This window comes from Vicia villosa, linkage group LG5 (assembly GCF_029867415.1).
Source record: "Vicia villosa cultivar HV-30 ecotype Madison, WI linkage group LG5, Vvil1.0, whole genome shotgun sequence".
Lineage (NCBI taxonomy): Eukaryota > Viridiplantae > Streptophyta > Magnoliopsida > Fabales > Fabaceae > Vicia > Vicia villosa.
The window spans coordinates 131743611-131761699 of record NC_081184.1 but is presented as its reverse complement, the minus strand read 5'-3'; the positions used below and the strand labels follow the sequence as shown (position 1 = coordinate 131761699).

Here is an 18089-nt window from a genome sequence, read left to right as displayed (position 1 = left end):
TTGTTAGCCAACCTTGCTTTGAATAATTCTCTTTTCATCAACCTAATCTACTAACTACTTAATCAATTAACACTTTATTGAGTTTTAATATTTGTATTTAATTATCAAGACCTAATTTTTTTCATTATTTATTATTAACTTTTTTGTCCTCTTATTGATGGAATTCTGAATCTGTCCAATATACAGGTAGTGTTAAATTTGTTTTTTCTATCTTTGTTTCACAATTGGAACTTTACTTTACTTGTATTTTACATAAAGCATGTTCTGTCCAAAATCACTGCTCCTCCCCAAAAGCTCCTTTCCACTCTCTTTGTTCTCCCACCGCTTCACCTGTAACTACAACAAGGTAAAGAAATAACACTGCACCATCTATTTCTCTCTTTCTTTTAGGTTGCAATAACAATAAATAACCATGTTCTTGTTAAAATTCATTATTAATGCATGTCAATTTTGTTGACTTTTATTTGCTCTCATCACAGATTCATATTATATGCTTTTCTGGGTATAATTGATTTGATAATTAGGTTATGAAATCTCTTATTGGGTTGATGATATTTTCAACTTCCACAGAAAATTAACTAACTAATTGATTCCAATATATGATCATTAATTGGAGATTCTTATAATCAAGTTCAAATTTGAACTTATCATGATATTTATTACTTGTCCAAAAGATAAAAGCTTCACCTGAAAGTTGAAACGGAACAAAATGTGTTACTAGTATTTTTTGTGCTATTTGTGATTCTTGATTAAAATCTCTTTTGATTAGCATTAGAATATCGTTGAAATGGCGCGATCTGCATTGGATGAGATATCCGACTCGGGAGCATTCGCGAGATCTGCTTCCACATTCCGGCAATTCGTTTCGAGGGATCTTAATTCCCAATTTCCAGCTGAGTCAGGAAGATATCATCTCTACATATCATATGCTTGTCCTTGGGCTTGCAGATGCCTGGCTTATTTGAAGATCAAAGGACTTGACAAAGCCATCAGTTTCTCGGTCCGTAGGTTTTTTTTTGCTTAATATTTGCTAGTAGAATGATTTCAATTTTCAATAGTTCATCCTAGAAATTTCATATGTTGCATGTTTAATTAACAGGCGGTTAAACCGATATGGGGAAGAACAAAAGAATCTGATGAACATGTGGGATGGGTTTTTCCTGAATCAAATACCGAGGTTCTTGGAGCTGAACCCGATCCCTTGAATGGAGCAAAGAGTGTTAGAGAGCTTTACGAAATTGCAAGTACAAATTACACCGGAAAATTCACTGTTCCGGTAGGTTTTTCGCTTTAGAATGGACTTGTTTCTTTCTTATCTTTTCTGATCTGCTTTGCTCAACAGATGTTTATTGTTAGCTAATGGATTTTGATCTGCACAGGTTCTGTGGGATAAGAAACTCAAGACAATTGTTAACAACGAAAGCTCGGAGATAATCCGCATGTTTAATACTGAATTCAACAATATCGCAGAGAATCCCGCCCTGGACTTGTATCCATCTGAATTGAGAGCCCAGATTGATGAAACGAATGAGTGGACATATCATGATATAAACAACGGTGTTTATAAATGTGGATTTGCAAAGAAACAGGAGCCATACATCGATGTATGTAGCTGTATCTTTAAAAATTTTAGGCGTAGTTCATACTTTAACGTTTACATTCATTACAAATTTGAATGTGTGTTCATTTCGTTGTTTGTGCAGGCTGTTAGCCGATTATACGAAGCTTTGGACAAATGCGAGGATATACTAAGCAAGCAACGCTATATATGTGGCAACAAGCTTACTGAAGCAGACATTCGTTTGTTTGTCACACTCATTCGATTTGACGAGGTAAAGTGTCTGATATGTGTGAGGAAAGTTTCATGCTGTGTGTATTATGCAAATCGGTAATCTATGAGCATTAAGTTCCAATGTTTTGATATTTGGGTAACTAGTCGTATGGTTGTAATTGCAGGTTTATGTGGTTCATTTTAAGTGTAACAAGAAGCTACTGCGGGAATACCCGAATATCTTCAATTATACCAAAGACATTTTCCAAGTTCCTGGCATTAGTGGAACAGTGAACATGGAACATATCAAGTTACATTACTATGGAAGTCATCCTTCTATCAATCCATTTGGAATCATTCCTGTCGGGCCAAATATCGATTATTCTGCTCCTCACGACAGAGAAAAGTTTTCTGCTTAGGTTGTTTGTTTGTCAAATTTGTAATAAGGGATGTGAAACTTCAGTTTCTTTTAAGGGACTGTTTTGTTGAAATGTTGCAGAAACTCTCATCCTTTGAGGAAGGAATAAAATAGTGTGTGTATACTTTAATGTTATAATGTATCTGTAATTGGGCTTGCACTGATACAATCTGTATGTCATGAGCATTTTTCTTGTATCAAATCATGCATACAGATATACTACCTCATTTGCATCTGAAAAGGTTATTAGAGCTTTGCTAGAAGTATTCAAGTTTTTACAGATTATTTCCTCTCTATGGCACTTATCATTATCTGGAACTAATTTTGAATTCTAAAATATCAATGTTGAGATGTTAGAAGATGAAGTAAAATGTTTTAGGTGAAGTTAAAAACAAGATATATGACTAAGTTAAATGTAGTTGGACTGATTGACAGACTAACTATGGAAACAATAAGAATTTAAAGGAAAAAAAATATGTAAATTCTGAAATATATTCTTGTATAAAAACCAAAATTCAAATTTATATTAAACCTTTATGGATGCAAGAAATTTATAATGGTAATAACAAAAAAACTTACGTGTAAGATTAAGGGATATTTAGGCTATGTTTGAATTGATGGAACAAAACAAAATGAAATATAATGAAATGAGATTAAGCGAGTGGAATGGATATAGAGCCCCTTCATTGTCTGAGAATTTTATTAATAATGTTTTATTTTATTGTCTATACCGCAAATTGGATGGAATAAAAAATGGAAGATTGGATGAAAAATATTCCATCATTCATTTTACTTTATCCATTATTTACTAATCCAAACAATAAAATTACATTATTTACCACTTTATTCTATTTCATTCCATCATATTATATACCACAAATTCAAACATAACTAGGCCTAGGCCTTTCATTTTTTGAATCGCTGATGTACATAATTATCCCTAGGCCTAGATTTCAAATCCCTATAAAGAAGGGTTCACCCCTCACTCTTCCATTTTTTTGGATATTTTCTCCTGCAAGATTTCATCTAAACCTCCCTCAAGCTCATAGTGAACTTGCTTCTAAGCTCTACTAAGTTCAACTCTCAATCCTCTATCCATATATATAGGCCTTTAATTTTTCTCTCTCATTCTCCTCTTTAATGGAAATCATTAGGGAATTATATGAGAGCGATAAGATGATAAAGTCTTCAAATAATAGAAAATTGTCTAAAATGTATTTGTGTTTCATGAGAAATATTGAACATGCGAATGAGTAGCTATTAGAAATATGGGTATTTGGGAGTTATAAGAGCATTAGTAGTTTTGCGAGTGATAGTGACTCTTTCTTCCTATTCGTTCTTATGAAACTCCTAACAACTAATGGCAAAGAATTTAAATAAATAGAAATGAGAAGTTATTGCTGATTACATCTTATTCCCATGAAAATATAAGATTCTCATCTTTTTACATTGAAAAAAAAAAACAAATGTAAATTAAGTTTTTAATAATAAAAAGTTTCAAGACATAATTTATAAGTATTTGAAACAAATATGGGAATACAAAAAATTAAAGTCACATTCCTAAAAATAAATTTGGAATTCATGAAACAAACGCTCCCTTAAATTTCTATTAAAAATATAAAAATATTTATTATTTTGCCGTCTGTGGGAATCGAACCCACGACCACGTGGTTAAAAGCCACGCGCTCTACCAGCTGAGCTAAGACGGCTACACAATAATGTGTTGTTATTCATTATTTTAAAGTACAAACTTTATTTACATATTAAATTTAATCATGTTAAAAATCACCTATATGCTTGTCATTGTGTTCTCTAATTGGATGACTTGGATGCTTCCCGTAACAACAATTTTTTTCTTGTCAAGAGACAATCATGTTTGTTTAATATAATTAGAAAAAGTTGTGATGTCAGTACATACTAACTCAAAATATTGTAAGGGCTACTCGTACTCTATTCACACAATTAAAATACATAATCTTTCTTCGCAACTCTATTAGTGATTCTTGTCTATTCTGCTAAAAAAATAATTTGTATTTTTCCTAATATTTTTTTATCAATATAAAATCGACAATGATAAGTGAAGTTGAAAAAAAACTAAATTGAATTCATAAAGGTAATCAATCACCATTATCTTGAAAATCAATTTTTCGAATGTAAAAACAACCTAACCTTGTTCAAGATCAACTAGCACTACGCCAAATTTAAGTTTTAGAAGCGCAGCTACGAAAGCGCTTTTGCCCAAAAGCGCTCTGGTAGGTTTGGCTAAAAACAAAATTAAAAATCACGCTAGAAAAGTGCTCTTATAGGTGGGGGTAATGAAAGCGCTTTCTAAAAGCGCTCTTATAGGGGGTGGGTATGAAAGCGCTTTTGAAAGCGCTCTTATAGGGGGTGGGTACAAAAGCGCTTTTAGTAATAAAGCGCTGGTATAAAGGGGCATATGAAAGCGCTTCTGAAAAGCGCTCTGGTAGCCCTTTTTAAAATTTTCATAAAATTAAAACACGCTATTTCATTCAGAAACACAAAACATCCGTACTCGTCTTCTTCTTCCTCTCGCTCACGCACACTCTCTGCTTCCTCGCTCTCACTCCCTCCGCCGTGGTCTCAGCCACTCCTCCGTCCCTCCGTCGTCGTCTCACTCTCACTCTCAAACCAACTAGCCGCCGCTGCCGCCGCCGCCGCTGCTACGCCGTTCTGTGGGATTTTAGGGTTTTCTTGGTCAAAATCAACATCTTCTTGCTGCTTCTGTTCAGGTAAAGTCTTCCCACTATGTTGCTCACTATTTGCTTTCCGATACACACTACCTATGAGTTTCTTTCATCGATTCTAAATTGTATAACTGTAATCAATGTTTCTGGGTTGGTCTTCCATATGAATTGCAGTGTTATAATTATAAGTTTCTGAATTTAGTCTTCCAAGTAGTTTTTTGTTCTAAATTCTAAGGCTGACACTGATATGTTGTATAATTGTATGAATATTTTTCTTCATTTCATGGTTGGAACTTCTACTAATTGTATGGATAATTTTGTTCTAACTTCTAAGGCTGACACTGATATTACACTGATATGTTGTGTAATATTAACTCTTGTTTTCGCAAAATAGTAGTTTTGTAAAATTAAATTTGAATAGAAGCTTAAACCATCATTAGTCCATCATCTAAAGATTCAAATCGTAAATCTATTAATCTAGAATGAGAAGATGGTAATGTAAAAGAGAACACTCTTAAAGGAGTGTTCTTAAAGCATTATTTTAACGTAGTATCTAAATGAAAAGCTAGTAATGTCAACTGTTGAAGATATAATATTTAATGAAGATTTTAGATGAAAGGAGTGTTGTTTAATTGTCAATCATAATTAGTATGAAGCTATAGTTATAGAGTCATAAGAGAGAGGCCAAACTAAGAATTTACATAAGTGTTACGAATTTGAGAATTCCGACAAGTCACGAATTAGAAAAGAAATTATGTCTTATAATTATGGCAAGGTGGGGAACATAAAAATAAATTACATGTTCCTCAAAAGTCACTATATTTCTATTGCTTGCTTCTTCTTCTGGATACAGGCTCAACTCTCTATCACTCACATAAGTTAATTCTTCCGATTTCTCTAAATAACACGATATCACGATAGAGGACGGTTATTGTATTTTGAAAGTTAAAGAAGATGTTTGTGTTATTTAGCTAAATCTAAAGGGAGTTGAGTGTATTTTCCTCTTTATTTTGTTAGACATTAATGCTGCCCCGTTATGAAAATACATTTGACATTAATGTTAGACATTACCGATTTCGTTTCCGATTTACTTGTACATGCATGGTTTGACTTCCATTTGACTTGTATAGATTGTTATCTTATTAATAGTGTACTAATGTGCTTTAGTTTGTTTGATACAGGTTCAATGGCTCCGGATAGAGATGCTCCACCTGAAAACTCACAAGAAAACTCAAAAGAAAGAGATGCTCAAGAAAGAGATGCTCCGGATACAAATGCTCCACCTGATACTGAAGCAAAAGAAGTTGCACGAGGCATCACCATTATGAAGGGAATCATTCGACATAGAGACCAAGGATTAGTATACCGATTGGAATGGAATTCTGAAAAACAAGCAATTGGTCCTAATTCTGCAAAGTTGACAAGTTATATTGGTACACTTGTTCGTATGCATATTCCGGTATCCGTAGCTAAATGGAATCTGAAAAGTTTAGAGTTGGATGCGGAAAAAAAAGCGATTTGGGACGAGCTTCAGGTATATATCATATATGGTTAATTGTTGTTATTATCTTGACGATAAATTGTTTAAATTACTTATACTAACACATTATGCGTATGTTTTTTTGCAGAGGACTTTTGAGATACCAGATGATCGTAGACGCTACATACTTGGTTTGGCCGGCAAAAGATATAGAGGGTGGAAAGCTTTTTTGACAAACACTTATCTTAAGGATAAAGATGGAAACTTTCTTGAAGAGGCACCGGGACGGCCAAAAAAGTATGAGATCTTCATTGATGAAAAAGATTGGGCTGAGTTTGTAAAGCAAAGAGATGAAGATTTTCGGAGAAGGAGTGCCACGAATAGTGCGAGAGCATCCAAACCCGCATATCCATACAAAAAAGGGCGTTTGGGATATGCACGCTTGGAGGATAAAATTGTAAGTAAATAGAAATGCGTTTTAATTAATTGTCTAAATGTGTTTTATTTGACGATTTTATCATTTGTGTCAATGCATAGTTAGAGGAGACTAAAAGTGAGGAAACCTCACTTCCTGAACATGTGTTGTGGAGGGAAGCTCGTGTGGGCAAGAATCAAGCTGTCGATCCCGAAGTTCAGAGAGTTTTTACTGAATGTGTAAGTATAATACTGTGTCTTTAATTAAATCAAATGTTTTTTAATATATAAATGATTTTTTAATGTAAATGAATTACAGGAGACCTTGTCGCAATCGGCATCCACCGGTGAGGGGAGCGTACTTAGTAGAGCACTAGATGCTCCTGAGTATCCCGGTCGGGTGAGGGGTAAGGGTCATGGTGTGACTCCAACCTCTTTTTACAAGAGTCCTAGGAGAAGATCAAATCTTACCAATGAAGAAGTGTTGCAAAAATTGGCGGAATTGCAAGCACAAGTCTCTGAATTGCAAAGAGATAAAGATATGTATATGAGAGATAAGTGCAACACTTCATCGGTGAAAGAAACTAGTGATAAGGCTAGTATCAACTATCAAAGGAAATTTCCCGAGGTAATTATAATTTTTTTCCTTACAAACTGTTCTATTTTATTAATGATAATGACTTTATATTTACTATTGGTTTAGGGCATTTCATCTTGCCAACTATACTTATCGTCACCGAATTATCGACTAGTTGGCAAGGGAAAAGTGCACAACACTTTGGGAGATTTACTTCACCATAGACAGCTCCCGGATGGACACCTAAAAGTATCGGTGGATGTTGTATTAGATAATGATGCGATGCTACCGGTACCTGACATGGTCTCAGAGACGACATTGCTGCGAGATGCAATAGGATCATTTGTTGCATGGCCCTCGGAGCTCATTACCATTAGTGATGAGGTATATTGAAAACGATTATGAATCATTTAGTTTTCGAATGTCAATTCTAAACCGTTTATTAATTATTTTTTACATTTTAATTTTAGACTGCTCCTATAAAACCCGCAATTAAGGGTAAAGGAATTTTACAGGAGGAGGAGTCTGTTGCATCACTAAAAGAGGTACATTTAAAGTGTTAATATATAATCTGAATCTAAATCTGCATGATTTTACCTAACTTATATGATTTTTAGGCATCCCCTCGGGAGTCACAACAAGTGACGCAGCAGGTTCGTAGCGTACCACCCACTGGTCCTCCGAAGCAAGCGGCAAAAAAAGGCGGTGCTTTTGTGCCTCGATACCGGTCGACACTCGCAACAATGGTTGATATGTCCGATTTGAAGGATGGTGCTTTACGTGAAATCAATATGGATGAAAGTGTCTTCGGTATTGAATTCAAGTCACATATTACAATTGATGACTTGGAAGAGATTTTTAGGCATGATCAACTAGGCGTCGGTAATATGCACTCATACATCCGGTAATATTCACTCATCCGATATATTATTTAATTAGTCCCACAATATAATTTATTTACACATTTCAATGAAAATAATCTAATGTTTATTATGTTTTTATTTAAGGTTGTTGTATGACAGAGTGTTGCGCGGGACTGCATTGTCTAACAGATTCCGTTTCGTGTCTTCCGCCCATTGCAGCGGAATGACAATTGCTTCGGAACCGGAATCAGTTAGACAGTACTTAGTCGATAGATTCATGTCCACCGGCAATACAGAAAGTCTGCATCTTTGGGCGTATAATACCCGATCAGTAGGGTTAGTTTCTCATTCTTGGTACATCTAATCTCTGTTTCTTTTGTGTATAGCAAAATTTTCATATAACCTATTGTTTTAATTTATAGAGCACACTGGTTGCTGCTTGCCATCAACCCTATAAGAGAAGTCGTGTATTATCTGAATTCGGTAAATGGTGAATGGACCAATTATCCGGCTATGAAGGACATCGTTGATTTGTAAGTGAGATCGTTCTAAATATATATTCGTGTATATATATATATATATTTACTTATTTGTGAGATTGATCTAAACATATGCTTTTATATATTTGTTAATTAGATCAATACAAGTGTTCCGAAGTCAACGGGACGCACAGGTATCCCGGACTAAATCAAACAACATTACATGGATCCAAGTGCAGGTACATTATTTTTCACAATTTTGCTTATAATATTTATGCTACTTGATAAAACAAGACAACTATAGAATCTTATTTGTTTTTCTATGTAGTGTCCGCAACAGCGAAACAGTTACGATTGCGGATACTTTGTTTTGAGGTATATGAAAGAAATCCTTCAGGCGAATCAATTAGAGATTCCGCTCACGGTATGAATTTATAACTTAAGATAATTTCATATAATTTATTACATTTAACTAAATATATCATTCATATTATGTTTTTGTTTTGTAGTACCTTGACGAATTCCGTGCTGCTGCGTACCCGAAGCTTAAGTTGGAAGAAATCAAAGAAGATTTGTGTCAATTTTATATTAAGCAATTTTTCATGTAGGATTTGTGTCGATTTGAACTATAATATTATTGATGTTGTAATGATGTATATATATATATATATATATATATATATATATATATATATATATATATATAATTTTGGATATTATAATGGTATTATAATAGTATATATATTGTCTTACTGATGGCTGAAATAACATCGTCGAAAATATATTACAGGTCGAAAATATTACAGGTTGAAAACATATTACAGGTCGAAAATATTACAGGTCGATCTAGGAGGCTGAAATTATAGGCTGCACTTTAAAATATCTCATTTAGCAACGACAGCGCTTTTAAAAAGCGCTCTTAAAGGTCCCCCCTACTAAAGCGCTTTTTTACAAAAAGCGCTGCCAAAGATCAAATAAAAAGAAAAAGAAAATCAACCTACCAAAGCGCTTCTGGAAAAGCGCTCTAGTAGGGGGGGCTACCAGAGCGCTTTTTCCAGAAAAAGCGCTCTTATAGGGGGTCTACCAGAGCGCTTTTTCCAGAAAAAGCGCTCTTGTAGGGGGGTCTACCAGAGCGCTTTTTCTGGAAAAAGCGCTCTTATAGGGGGGTCTACCAGAGCGCTTTTAAAAGCGCTTTCGTAGCCTACGCCAGCGCTGGCTTTGGCAGCGCTTTAAAGCGCTGTTAAAGGCCAAAAAAAGCGCTTTTAAAGCCCTTCCGTGTTGTAGTGTAGTAGCTCCCCACAGTGATTCCTTTGTCTTTAATGGATTACACAAAGGAAAAAACTATGTCCTAAATTATGATTTACTTAACTATTTTCGAGAGTGTTAAGTACAAGATGTAGGGACGTTTAATAGCCTAAAAAATACATTAAATAAGGAAGATAAAGTGTGTAAAATTGTTTGATTGATTGAGTGTCTGGAATAATTTACAATTTATAGAAGAAACTATTATGGTGACCATAAATTGTTTCATACAGAAAATATTAACACGTTCAATTACTTACACGGATCATTCATGAGTGTTCCTTCTATTTTGTGATACATGACATCTCACATTTGGTCTGTTGTCTTTTGTTCCTGGCATGTTCAGCTATCTCAAATTCTTTGCGCACTTTTTTTTGTCTGTGGTTCCACAATCTTCAACTAGTGACATTATTAAAATGAAATATGATGATAAAATTTTATTTTGGACTATTTGCAAGACTCATAGCGAAAGGCTCAAAAGCGACATCAAGTGAAGAGCACATGGAGTAGGCAATCACTCCTTCCACAAAGAGCAAAAGATTCCTCCCTTCAGACGCGTAAATTACTGTCTAATTAGATCCAGCGACCACCCCACACAACGCGCCTCCTCTCACGTGAATGGTTTTAACCACTCATATTATATAAGTAGGAAAACGTGTCATTTCAAGTATTCAAATTCATTTTCACTCTCACATTACTTTTTATTCTCTCACTCACTGACTTAAGCGTTAGATAATTAACCTCGCAGGTCATTCTCCTATCCTCCGCACTAAAAATTTACTCCACCGTTGAAGATTTTATCTCACAATTTTACCCGATATCTCTCCTTCCCTAGCTGAACAAATCCAATTATTCATTTCTAGTGTGTTCTAGTCTATTTTGATTCGGTCTAGAGAATTGGTGACTTATATCCTAGTATACTCGAGAAGAATTTGACTCACATTGTGTTACTAAATCAATTGTGGAGAGTATTATTCTTGGTTTCAATGTGGACACATGAAAGTGGACGATGAATGCACACGGTAGAGGAGACGAGCCTAAGATCCCATTGGTCCATTGATAGTGCATATGACCATATTAGCATGCGGTGATAAGAGACCAGATTGTGGTGGACCTATCTCTACCACTCCAATTATTGCTTTCTTGAACTTTTCCTTTGAGCAAGAACTAAGGAGAAATATACTTTTTTTTCTTTTCTTCTATTTGGATTCACAAAATCTGTTCAAAATAATCATCAGCCTAATAAAGACAAGTGCATAAACATATATAAATTTCATATATGGCAAATAGCCAAATACAAAACTTTAAAGGCATATCCTAGGATATCTTATTGCTGGTACAGTATACAGCCTAGCTATTTGCTCATTCAATTCTAACATTATAAATAATTTTGATAAATGAGAGATTATTGGCTAATCACTATATGGAAAAGAGATTATGAAAATTGAATATTATGCTAAATATTTGGTTGTTAATAACAGCTATGCGTGTAGGTAGGCACTGGTAGGTAAACATATAGATGGAACAAACAAGTCTTTGCTATGATAATTTTACACGAATTGAATGATATAATTTATGATTTGATGATTGAAAATGAAAATATGATGTGACTAATAAAGTGAAGATAATGTGAGGATAATGGATGATTGGACACTGATAGAGAGAGTGTGTGAGACAGAGATAAATGGTTGTCGTTGTTTATTCTAAATTGTATAAATTTGAATCTTTGATATTTTTATATATTTTAATTAAAAAATTTAATTATGCCTCCTGATTTCATTGATATATATTTGGAATTTTTTTTTAATAAAATTTAGTTTTCTCCGTAATACATCTATGGAAGCATATACCTACGGAACCTTATGTTGTATTTTCAAATCAACTACATTTCACTCTTAAACTCCAATATTTTTAACAAAAATGGAACATCAAATTATAGTACATCAAAGTAGTGCAATTTAAAGGCAATTGAATATACTATACCGAAAGAATACATCGTATAAATCATCCAAATAGTATCAAATACAAAATCAAAATACAGACATCAATAAAATCACATGCATCACTACTGTGTGTGATGGACAACATCCTCTTCCCTCCTCTGCCTCTGCGTCCACCACGTCGTCTGCTGGCTACTCTGCCTCTACCATCAAGTGCCCCACCTGTCATGGCACGATGTCAACAGTACAAAAATGTCTCATCTGCCACCTGAATGATCTCATCCAGTATACGCCTGTGATCAGACCCCATAGGAAAGAAACCATCAGCAATGCGTGCCCGCGCCATGTCAGCTATTTCACGACAGCAAGGAAGAACTTCGTCAGTGTGGTCCAATTGAGACTCATGAGTCTGCAAGATCTTCTCATGGGCTGGTCTGGATGGTGATCCCACTACTGTGGGGATCATGTATGGGTGTGACACCGTGAAATACCAAGTGATGTACCCGTCGACGAACCTCCAGTCTACCTCTGTCCTAGTCGCCCAAGCCTCGTCCGGAATCATGTGATGCTCAAAGTCTACAAAGACCTCATCTGTCTATCGACGAGTAATGACGATAGGAGTGGAGACGGAAGGGTTGCGAGGTATCATCTGACATTAGCCGAACTGTCGATGGTCCTTCAGCCCAGAAGCTATGAGGACATCCTGGAACCACGAGGCAGATGGAATGACGACGTCTCTGGGTGCCACCTCTCTGCAAATGCCATTAGCATCCCATTATGTATGGTGCAGTACCCAATCTGACAGAGGTCTTTCAGCCTAAAAACTGGGAGGACATCCTGGAACCACGACTCCTTAGGCTACTGTAGAGCGGTAACCTTCCCGCTGTGGTTGTAGAACTTTTGCGGATGCCTATCCTGAAATTTTCGAAAGAAAATACTTTAATAATAAGCAAAGTTAGAAATAAATTTTTAACGAGGACAAAAAATTAATAAGTAAAAAGTCTAAGAAATTTACCTCTCCGTCCCAGACATGTCTGACTGTATGATCTGCATACCCTGTCAACAGGGATAAATCTGATGGACCACCTAGGTACACCACAAGTTCCTAATTCGCATCAGCCTCCTCGTGCTACGGGTCAATACCATCAAGAGGTGGCACGGGAGATCCAGCATCGGTCGGAGGTGGCACAGGAGTAAAAGAAGTGTTCTGCCGATGTCTGCGGGCGGAGGGCGTCTGTGAGAAACCTTACCATCATCCCAAGGCCACTCTGCTGGAACCGGTGTACCAGGTACCTCTACTGGAACAGATGTATCAGGTCCATCTGTCACCTGTGAGACTACCTGCATCCGTGCACGTCGCACATAGGTATGTTGTCCAACCCTCCCACGCATAAGTCGGTCGGACTAGTCGGACATAATGTCTGCATTGTATTACAAATAAAATTGAGTTAGATATAATTTAGTTATAAAAAGGAAAAAAATTACCTCTATAGGTGTAAATACGGATATCTTCCGTAGATATAGCTACGAAAGCAACCAACATTTCAAAAAATTGAGATTGTTCCATAGGCGCATCTACAGAACAACCTAACGTTTCATTTGTTTTGTAGATGCACCTACGGAAGGTCTGAAACTTCAATGACACAACAATGGCATCTGTCAGACTGTCACTGTTCCATCTACTATAAAACCTCATTTTAATCATCCGTTTTACACATCAAATAATACCTACATTGTCTCTAAAATATGTTTCTAAAACTAACTAATGATTTCTACACCTAAAAGTTTATTCAAACTCTATTACGGGAAATACTCTAAAATAATTCAAAGCTCAAAAACTTATCGATTAAATTGAGTTTTGAAGTTGTTGGAACATGTTGATAGTTGATGCACACGTTTACTGCCGAACTCGAGAAAAAAAACAACTTTAGCGGATTTTGATTTTTGAGATTGAGAGAGTTTGAGAGTGTGAAGTAGAAGAAAGGTGAAGAATAAGGGAGGAGAAGAGTCTTGCGCGAATATAAGATCAAATGCTTCCTTAGATGCATCGCTGGAAACTTTGGAAACCTTAACATGAATATGGACAAGAAGAAAATGAAAACGATACGATAAAAGTTGCACATAATATATTCAAAAGTGTGTGTTTACACTAAGCTTTAGGTTCGATTCACCCCACCAATTTAGGCAAATTGGATACAAATGAGTTAACCAGCGAATCCCCTTCAGGATACTTTGGAAACCTTAACATGAATCGCACATTCACATTAAGCATATTGATCAATGATGATTTATCGAACAAAATTCTCTCATTTTTTTCTCGCGCACTAGAAAAATAAAAGAATGACCTAGATATAATTTTTTGCACTTGAAATATGGTGATTTTTGTATATTTTTAAGTCTACAAATTATCTTTATTTATAGAGAAATTCATGTTACTTGATGAAGGAAAATAACTATTTAAAATTTTTTTGTTCAGGAATGATTACACTGATCAATGGTAAAGCATTGCACATTTTCTCTAAAAAATCTTTTTTAACCAATGCATATTTTCAAATATATTTTGGAAATTTTTCTCACAAAATATAGGTTTGTTTCCTAATTTTTAGACTAGCAAATTTAGTCACCCAATTATTTTTATGATTATTTAAATTAGACACAATTGAAACCATAAATTATAAGTTATTTTTTTACTCGATAAATTATAACGAATCTTAAATAACTGTTAAAAATACACACAGTGAGTTTGCAAGTGGGGCTTTCTATTTCTTACTTTGATTTTAGACTTTGTTATCTTATTTTAGACTAGTATTCATTTATAGAGATATGCTATTCTTACACTAAAAAGATACACATGTATTCTACACTGTAGCAATTATGTAAATGATTTAGTACTATTCTATACTTGTACTTATATCAAGAAACTAATAAAATATTAAACAAAGCAAAAATATTGTATATTACACTTAATTGTGACATTACACCGTATTATATACGGTGTTTTTGCTTTTTTAATATTTTATTAATTTCTTGAAATAATTACAAGTATAAAATAATTCTAAAGCACTCACATATTTGATATGGTGTAGGATACATGTGTATCTTTTTAGTGTAAGGATATCATGAATCATATTTATATTATAACCGATCACTATAATATATGAATACTGATTTCTGTGCCGCCAATAAAAGTAGCATAAATTATTAAAATAAATATTTTTACACATTACAAGAACTAATTTTGAAATAGACAAATTTCGTAAGAACTAAAATATAAAAGAACATATTGTGTGTGTGTGTTTGTGTGCGTGTGTGTGTGTGTGAGAGAGAGAGAGAGAGAGAGAATTAGGTTGTAATGAGTATTTGTGAAAAAGCTCATTAGTTTAGTATGTGAGGTTTTATTATAAATAATATACTAGTCTCTCATCGTTGCATACTGCAAATCTTATTTTAGGGTGAGAGGGTTATTTGTTATTCTTGTAACTTGTAATCTTGTTTAAAGAGAAAGGAAAGAATAACAGTTATAACCAATCCTTGTTGTTCTGCTTGCTTTATCTTCTTGTCTTTCCTAATTCCCTATTATAATTTGTTCTTGACATCGTTTTTCACAACAAATTGGTGCGGTGAGCGTGGAGAAGATGCCTTCCACAAAGTATGAGATTGAAAAGTTCACTAGAGTAAACATTTTCGGTCTGTGGCGCTTGAAGATGAAAGCCCTTCTGGTTCAGCAGGGTTGTATGGAAGCGTTGAAGGGAGCGGAGGCTGTGGACGATGAGTTAGCGGAAAGAGAGAGGACGACCATGATCGAGGAAGCACACAGCGCAATTTTGTTGAGCCTTGGTGATAAGGTTCTTCGACAGATATCAAAGGAGACGAAGGCATCAGGGTTATGGGTGAAACTTGAAAGTTTCTACATGACCAAATCACTCTTAAATCGACTCTACCTGAAGCAAGCTTTGTATTCATTCAAGATGATTGAAGACAAAGTGTGGGCTGAGCAGTTGGATATGTTCAACAAGCTAATTCTTGATCTTGAAAATATTGACGTAAAGATCGATGATGAAGATAAAACACTGTTACTGTTGTGTGCTTTGCCTCATTCACATGCTCACTTCAAAGAAACTCTCTTGTATGGAAGGGAGTCCCTGACCTTTGAAGAAGTTCAATCAACCTTGTATTATAAGGACTTGAATGAACGAAAGGAGCGTAAACCTTCGATGGTTGGTGAAAGTTTGGCTGTTAAGGGAAAATTATTGCGAAAGGATGCTAAGTTCGACAAGAATAAAGGTAAAAGTCAGTAGAAGTCTTACAGCAACGAATTATCTATTATTCGATGCTATCATTGTAAGAAGGATGGTCACACAAGAAAGGTGTGGCCTGAACGCATGAAAGATCATGGAGGTAAGGATAATGGCAACACTACCATTGTTCAAGATGATTTCGAATCATCTGATGTTCTTGTGGTTTCAAGTGGTGACTCGAGTAAGGAGTGTATTATGGATTCAGGTTGCACTTGGCACATGACTCCAAACAAAGACTTGTTCGAGGAATTATGTGATCAAGATGATGGATCTGTATTGCTGGGAAACAACAAAGCTTATAAGATTGCAGGTGTTGGATATGTGAAATTCAAGCTCTATGATGAGTCAATAAGGTTGTTGAGTAAAGTCAGGTATGTTCCTGATTTGAAGAGAAATATGATTTCTCTTGGTGAATTCGACAAGAAAGGATACGCTTTCCAAGGAGAGAAAAGTATCCGTGTAACGAAGGGATCGACGGAAGTCTTGAGAGGCGTGAAGAAGCAAGGGTTGTATACCCTTGAGGCTGAAGTTGTAAGTGGTTCGACAAATGTTGCATCCACGAAACCTTCGTCGAAAACGAAAATTTGGCATATGAGATTGGGCCATGTCAGTGAAAAGGGTTTGGTCAAATTAGGGAAACAAAATCTGCTTGGTGGAGACAAAGTCGAAAAGGTGGAGTTTTGTGAACCCTGTGTACCTGGAAAATCTTGCAAAGTGAATTTCAAAAAAGGCAAACAAAGAACACATAGATCCCTTGATTACATCCATGCTGATCTTTGGGGGCCTACAAGGTGTTCATCACATTCAGGAGCGAGGTACTTTCTATCCATAGTAGATGATCATTCTAGAAAATTATGGGTATTCATCCAGAAGACTAAGGATGCAACTTTTGAGAATTTCAAAAGTTGGAAGACTCTAGTCGAAAATTAGACCAGCAGGAAGGTCAAGAGGTTGAGAACCGAATATGGCCTTGAGTTTTGCAATGAGGCATTCGACAGTTTTTGTGTTGCCTCTGGTATTGCAAGGCATAGAACTACTGCAGGTACTCCACAACAAAATGGTTTGGCTGAAAGGTTTAATCGAACTATTTTGGAGAGAGTTAGATGCATGTTGACTAGTGTTGGGTTAAAGAAGGTTTTATGGGCTGAGGTTGTTTTGACAGCAACATATCTGATAAACAGATGTCCTTCGACCGCGTTAGATATGAGACACCTGAAGAAGTTTGGTCGGGACATCCACCAGATCTCGACAAACTTAGAGTATTTGGATGCGTAGCCTATGCTCACATTAGGCAAGACAAGGTCGAACCTAGAGCTCTGAAATTCTTGTTCATGGGATACCTTGAAGAAGTCAAAGCTTATAGGCTATGGTGCCTAGAGCCAGGTCACAAGAAGAGTATCACCAGTCGAGATGTAGTTTTTAATGAAGCTGAAATGGCTTTTAAGAAAACTGATGGTGTTGGTCTAAATCCAGAAACATCTGACGAAGAGCTGGAACAAGTAGAGATTCCTGTTGAGGTGAAGCATGTTGATGCTGAATTTTATATCCCTGATGAAGTCGAAGAAGAAGCAGAAGATGCTGAGGAAGTTGAGGAAATTGTCGATGAATACCTATTGTCAAGAGATAGGTCAAGAAGAGTCATCAAGCCACCTCAAAGACTTGGGTATGTAGATCTCATAGCTTATGCCTTAATATCTACAAGTGAGGTTCTAGACGAAGAACCTAGAGACTACAAGAAAGTTATGAGGAGTTAAAATAAGACTTAATGACTGAAGGCCATGGATGATGAGATGAAATCTCTTCATGATAATCACACCTGGGAACTGATCAAGAAACCTGATG

At 35.6% G+C, this 18089-nt stretch overlaps 1 protein-coding gene and 1 non-coding gene across 3 annotated transcripts; one reads left to right on the top strand and one right to left on the bottom strand.

Moving 5' to 3' along the window:
• Nucleotides 1-156: 156 nt before the first annotated feature.
• Nucleotides 157-2358, top strand: LOC131602527 (uncharacterized). 2 transcript variants are annotated; one of them, XM_058874663.1, is made up of 6 exons: nt 157-346; nt 776-1000; nt 1100-1276; nt 1380-1604; nt 1704-1832; nt 1957-2358. In XM_058874663.1, exons 1-6 carry the CDS (start codon nt 260-262, stop codon nt 2188-2190), a joined length of 1077 nt encoding a protein of 358 aa, XP_058730646.1. In that variant the 5' UTR covers nt 157-259; the 3' UTR covers nt 2191-2358. The 2 variants fall into 2 exon arrangements, with proteins under 2 accessions (XP_058730646.1, XP_058730647.1); XM_058874664.1 differs by having other exon boundaries at nt 189-346; nt 770-1000.
• Nucleotides 2359-3825: 1467 nt separating this feature from the next.
• TRNAK-UUU (transfer RNA lysine (anticodon UUU)) lies at nt 3826-3898 on the bottom strand. The gene has a single exon. It is a non-coding gene; the product is annotated as a tRNA-Lys (tRNA).
• Between the last annotated feature and the right edge of the window lie 14191 nt (nt 3899-18089).

Bases quoted from the DNA above. Each gene is read 5' to 3' on its own strand.
- LOC131602527 (XM_058874663.1), top strand. From the start codon at position 260: ATGTTCTGTCCAAAATCACTGCTCCTCCCCAAAAGCTCCTTTCCACTC. The intron at 347-775 runs GTAAAGAAATAA...GATTAGCATTAG, and splicing joins TCACCTGTAACTACAACAAG to AATATCGTTGAAATGGCGCG. The intron at 1,605-1,703 runs GTATGTAGCTGT...TTGTTTGTGCAG, and splicing joins AACAGGAGCCATACATCGAT to GCTGTTAGCCGATTATACGA.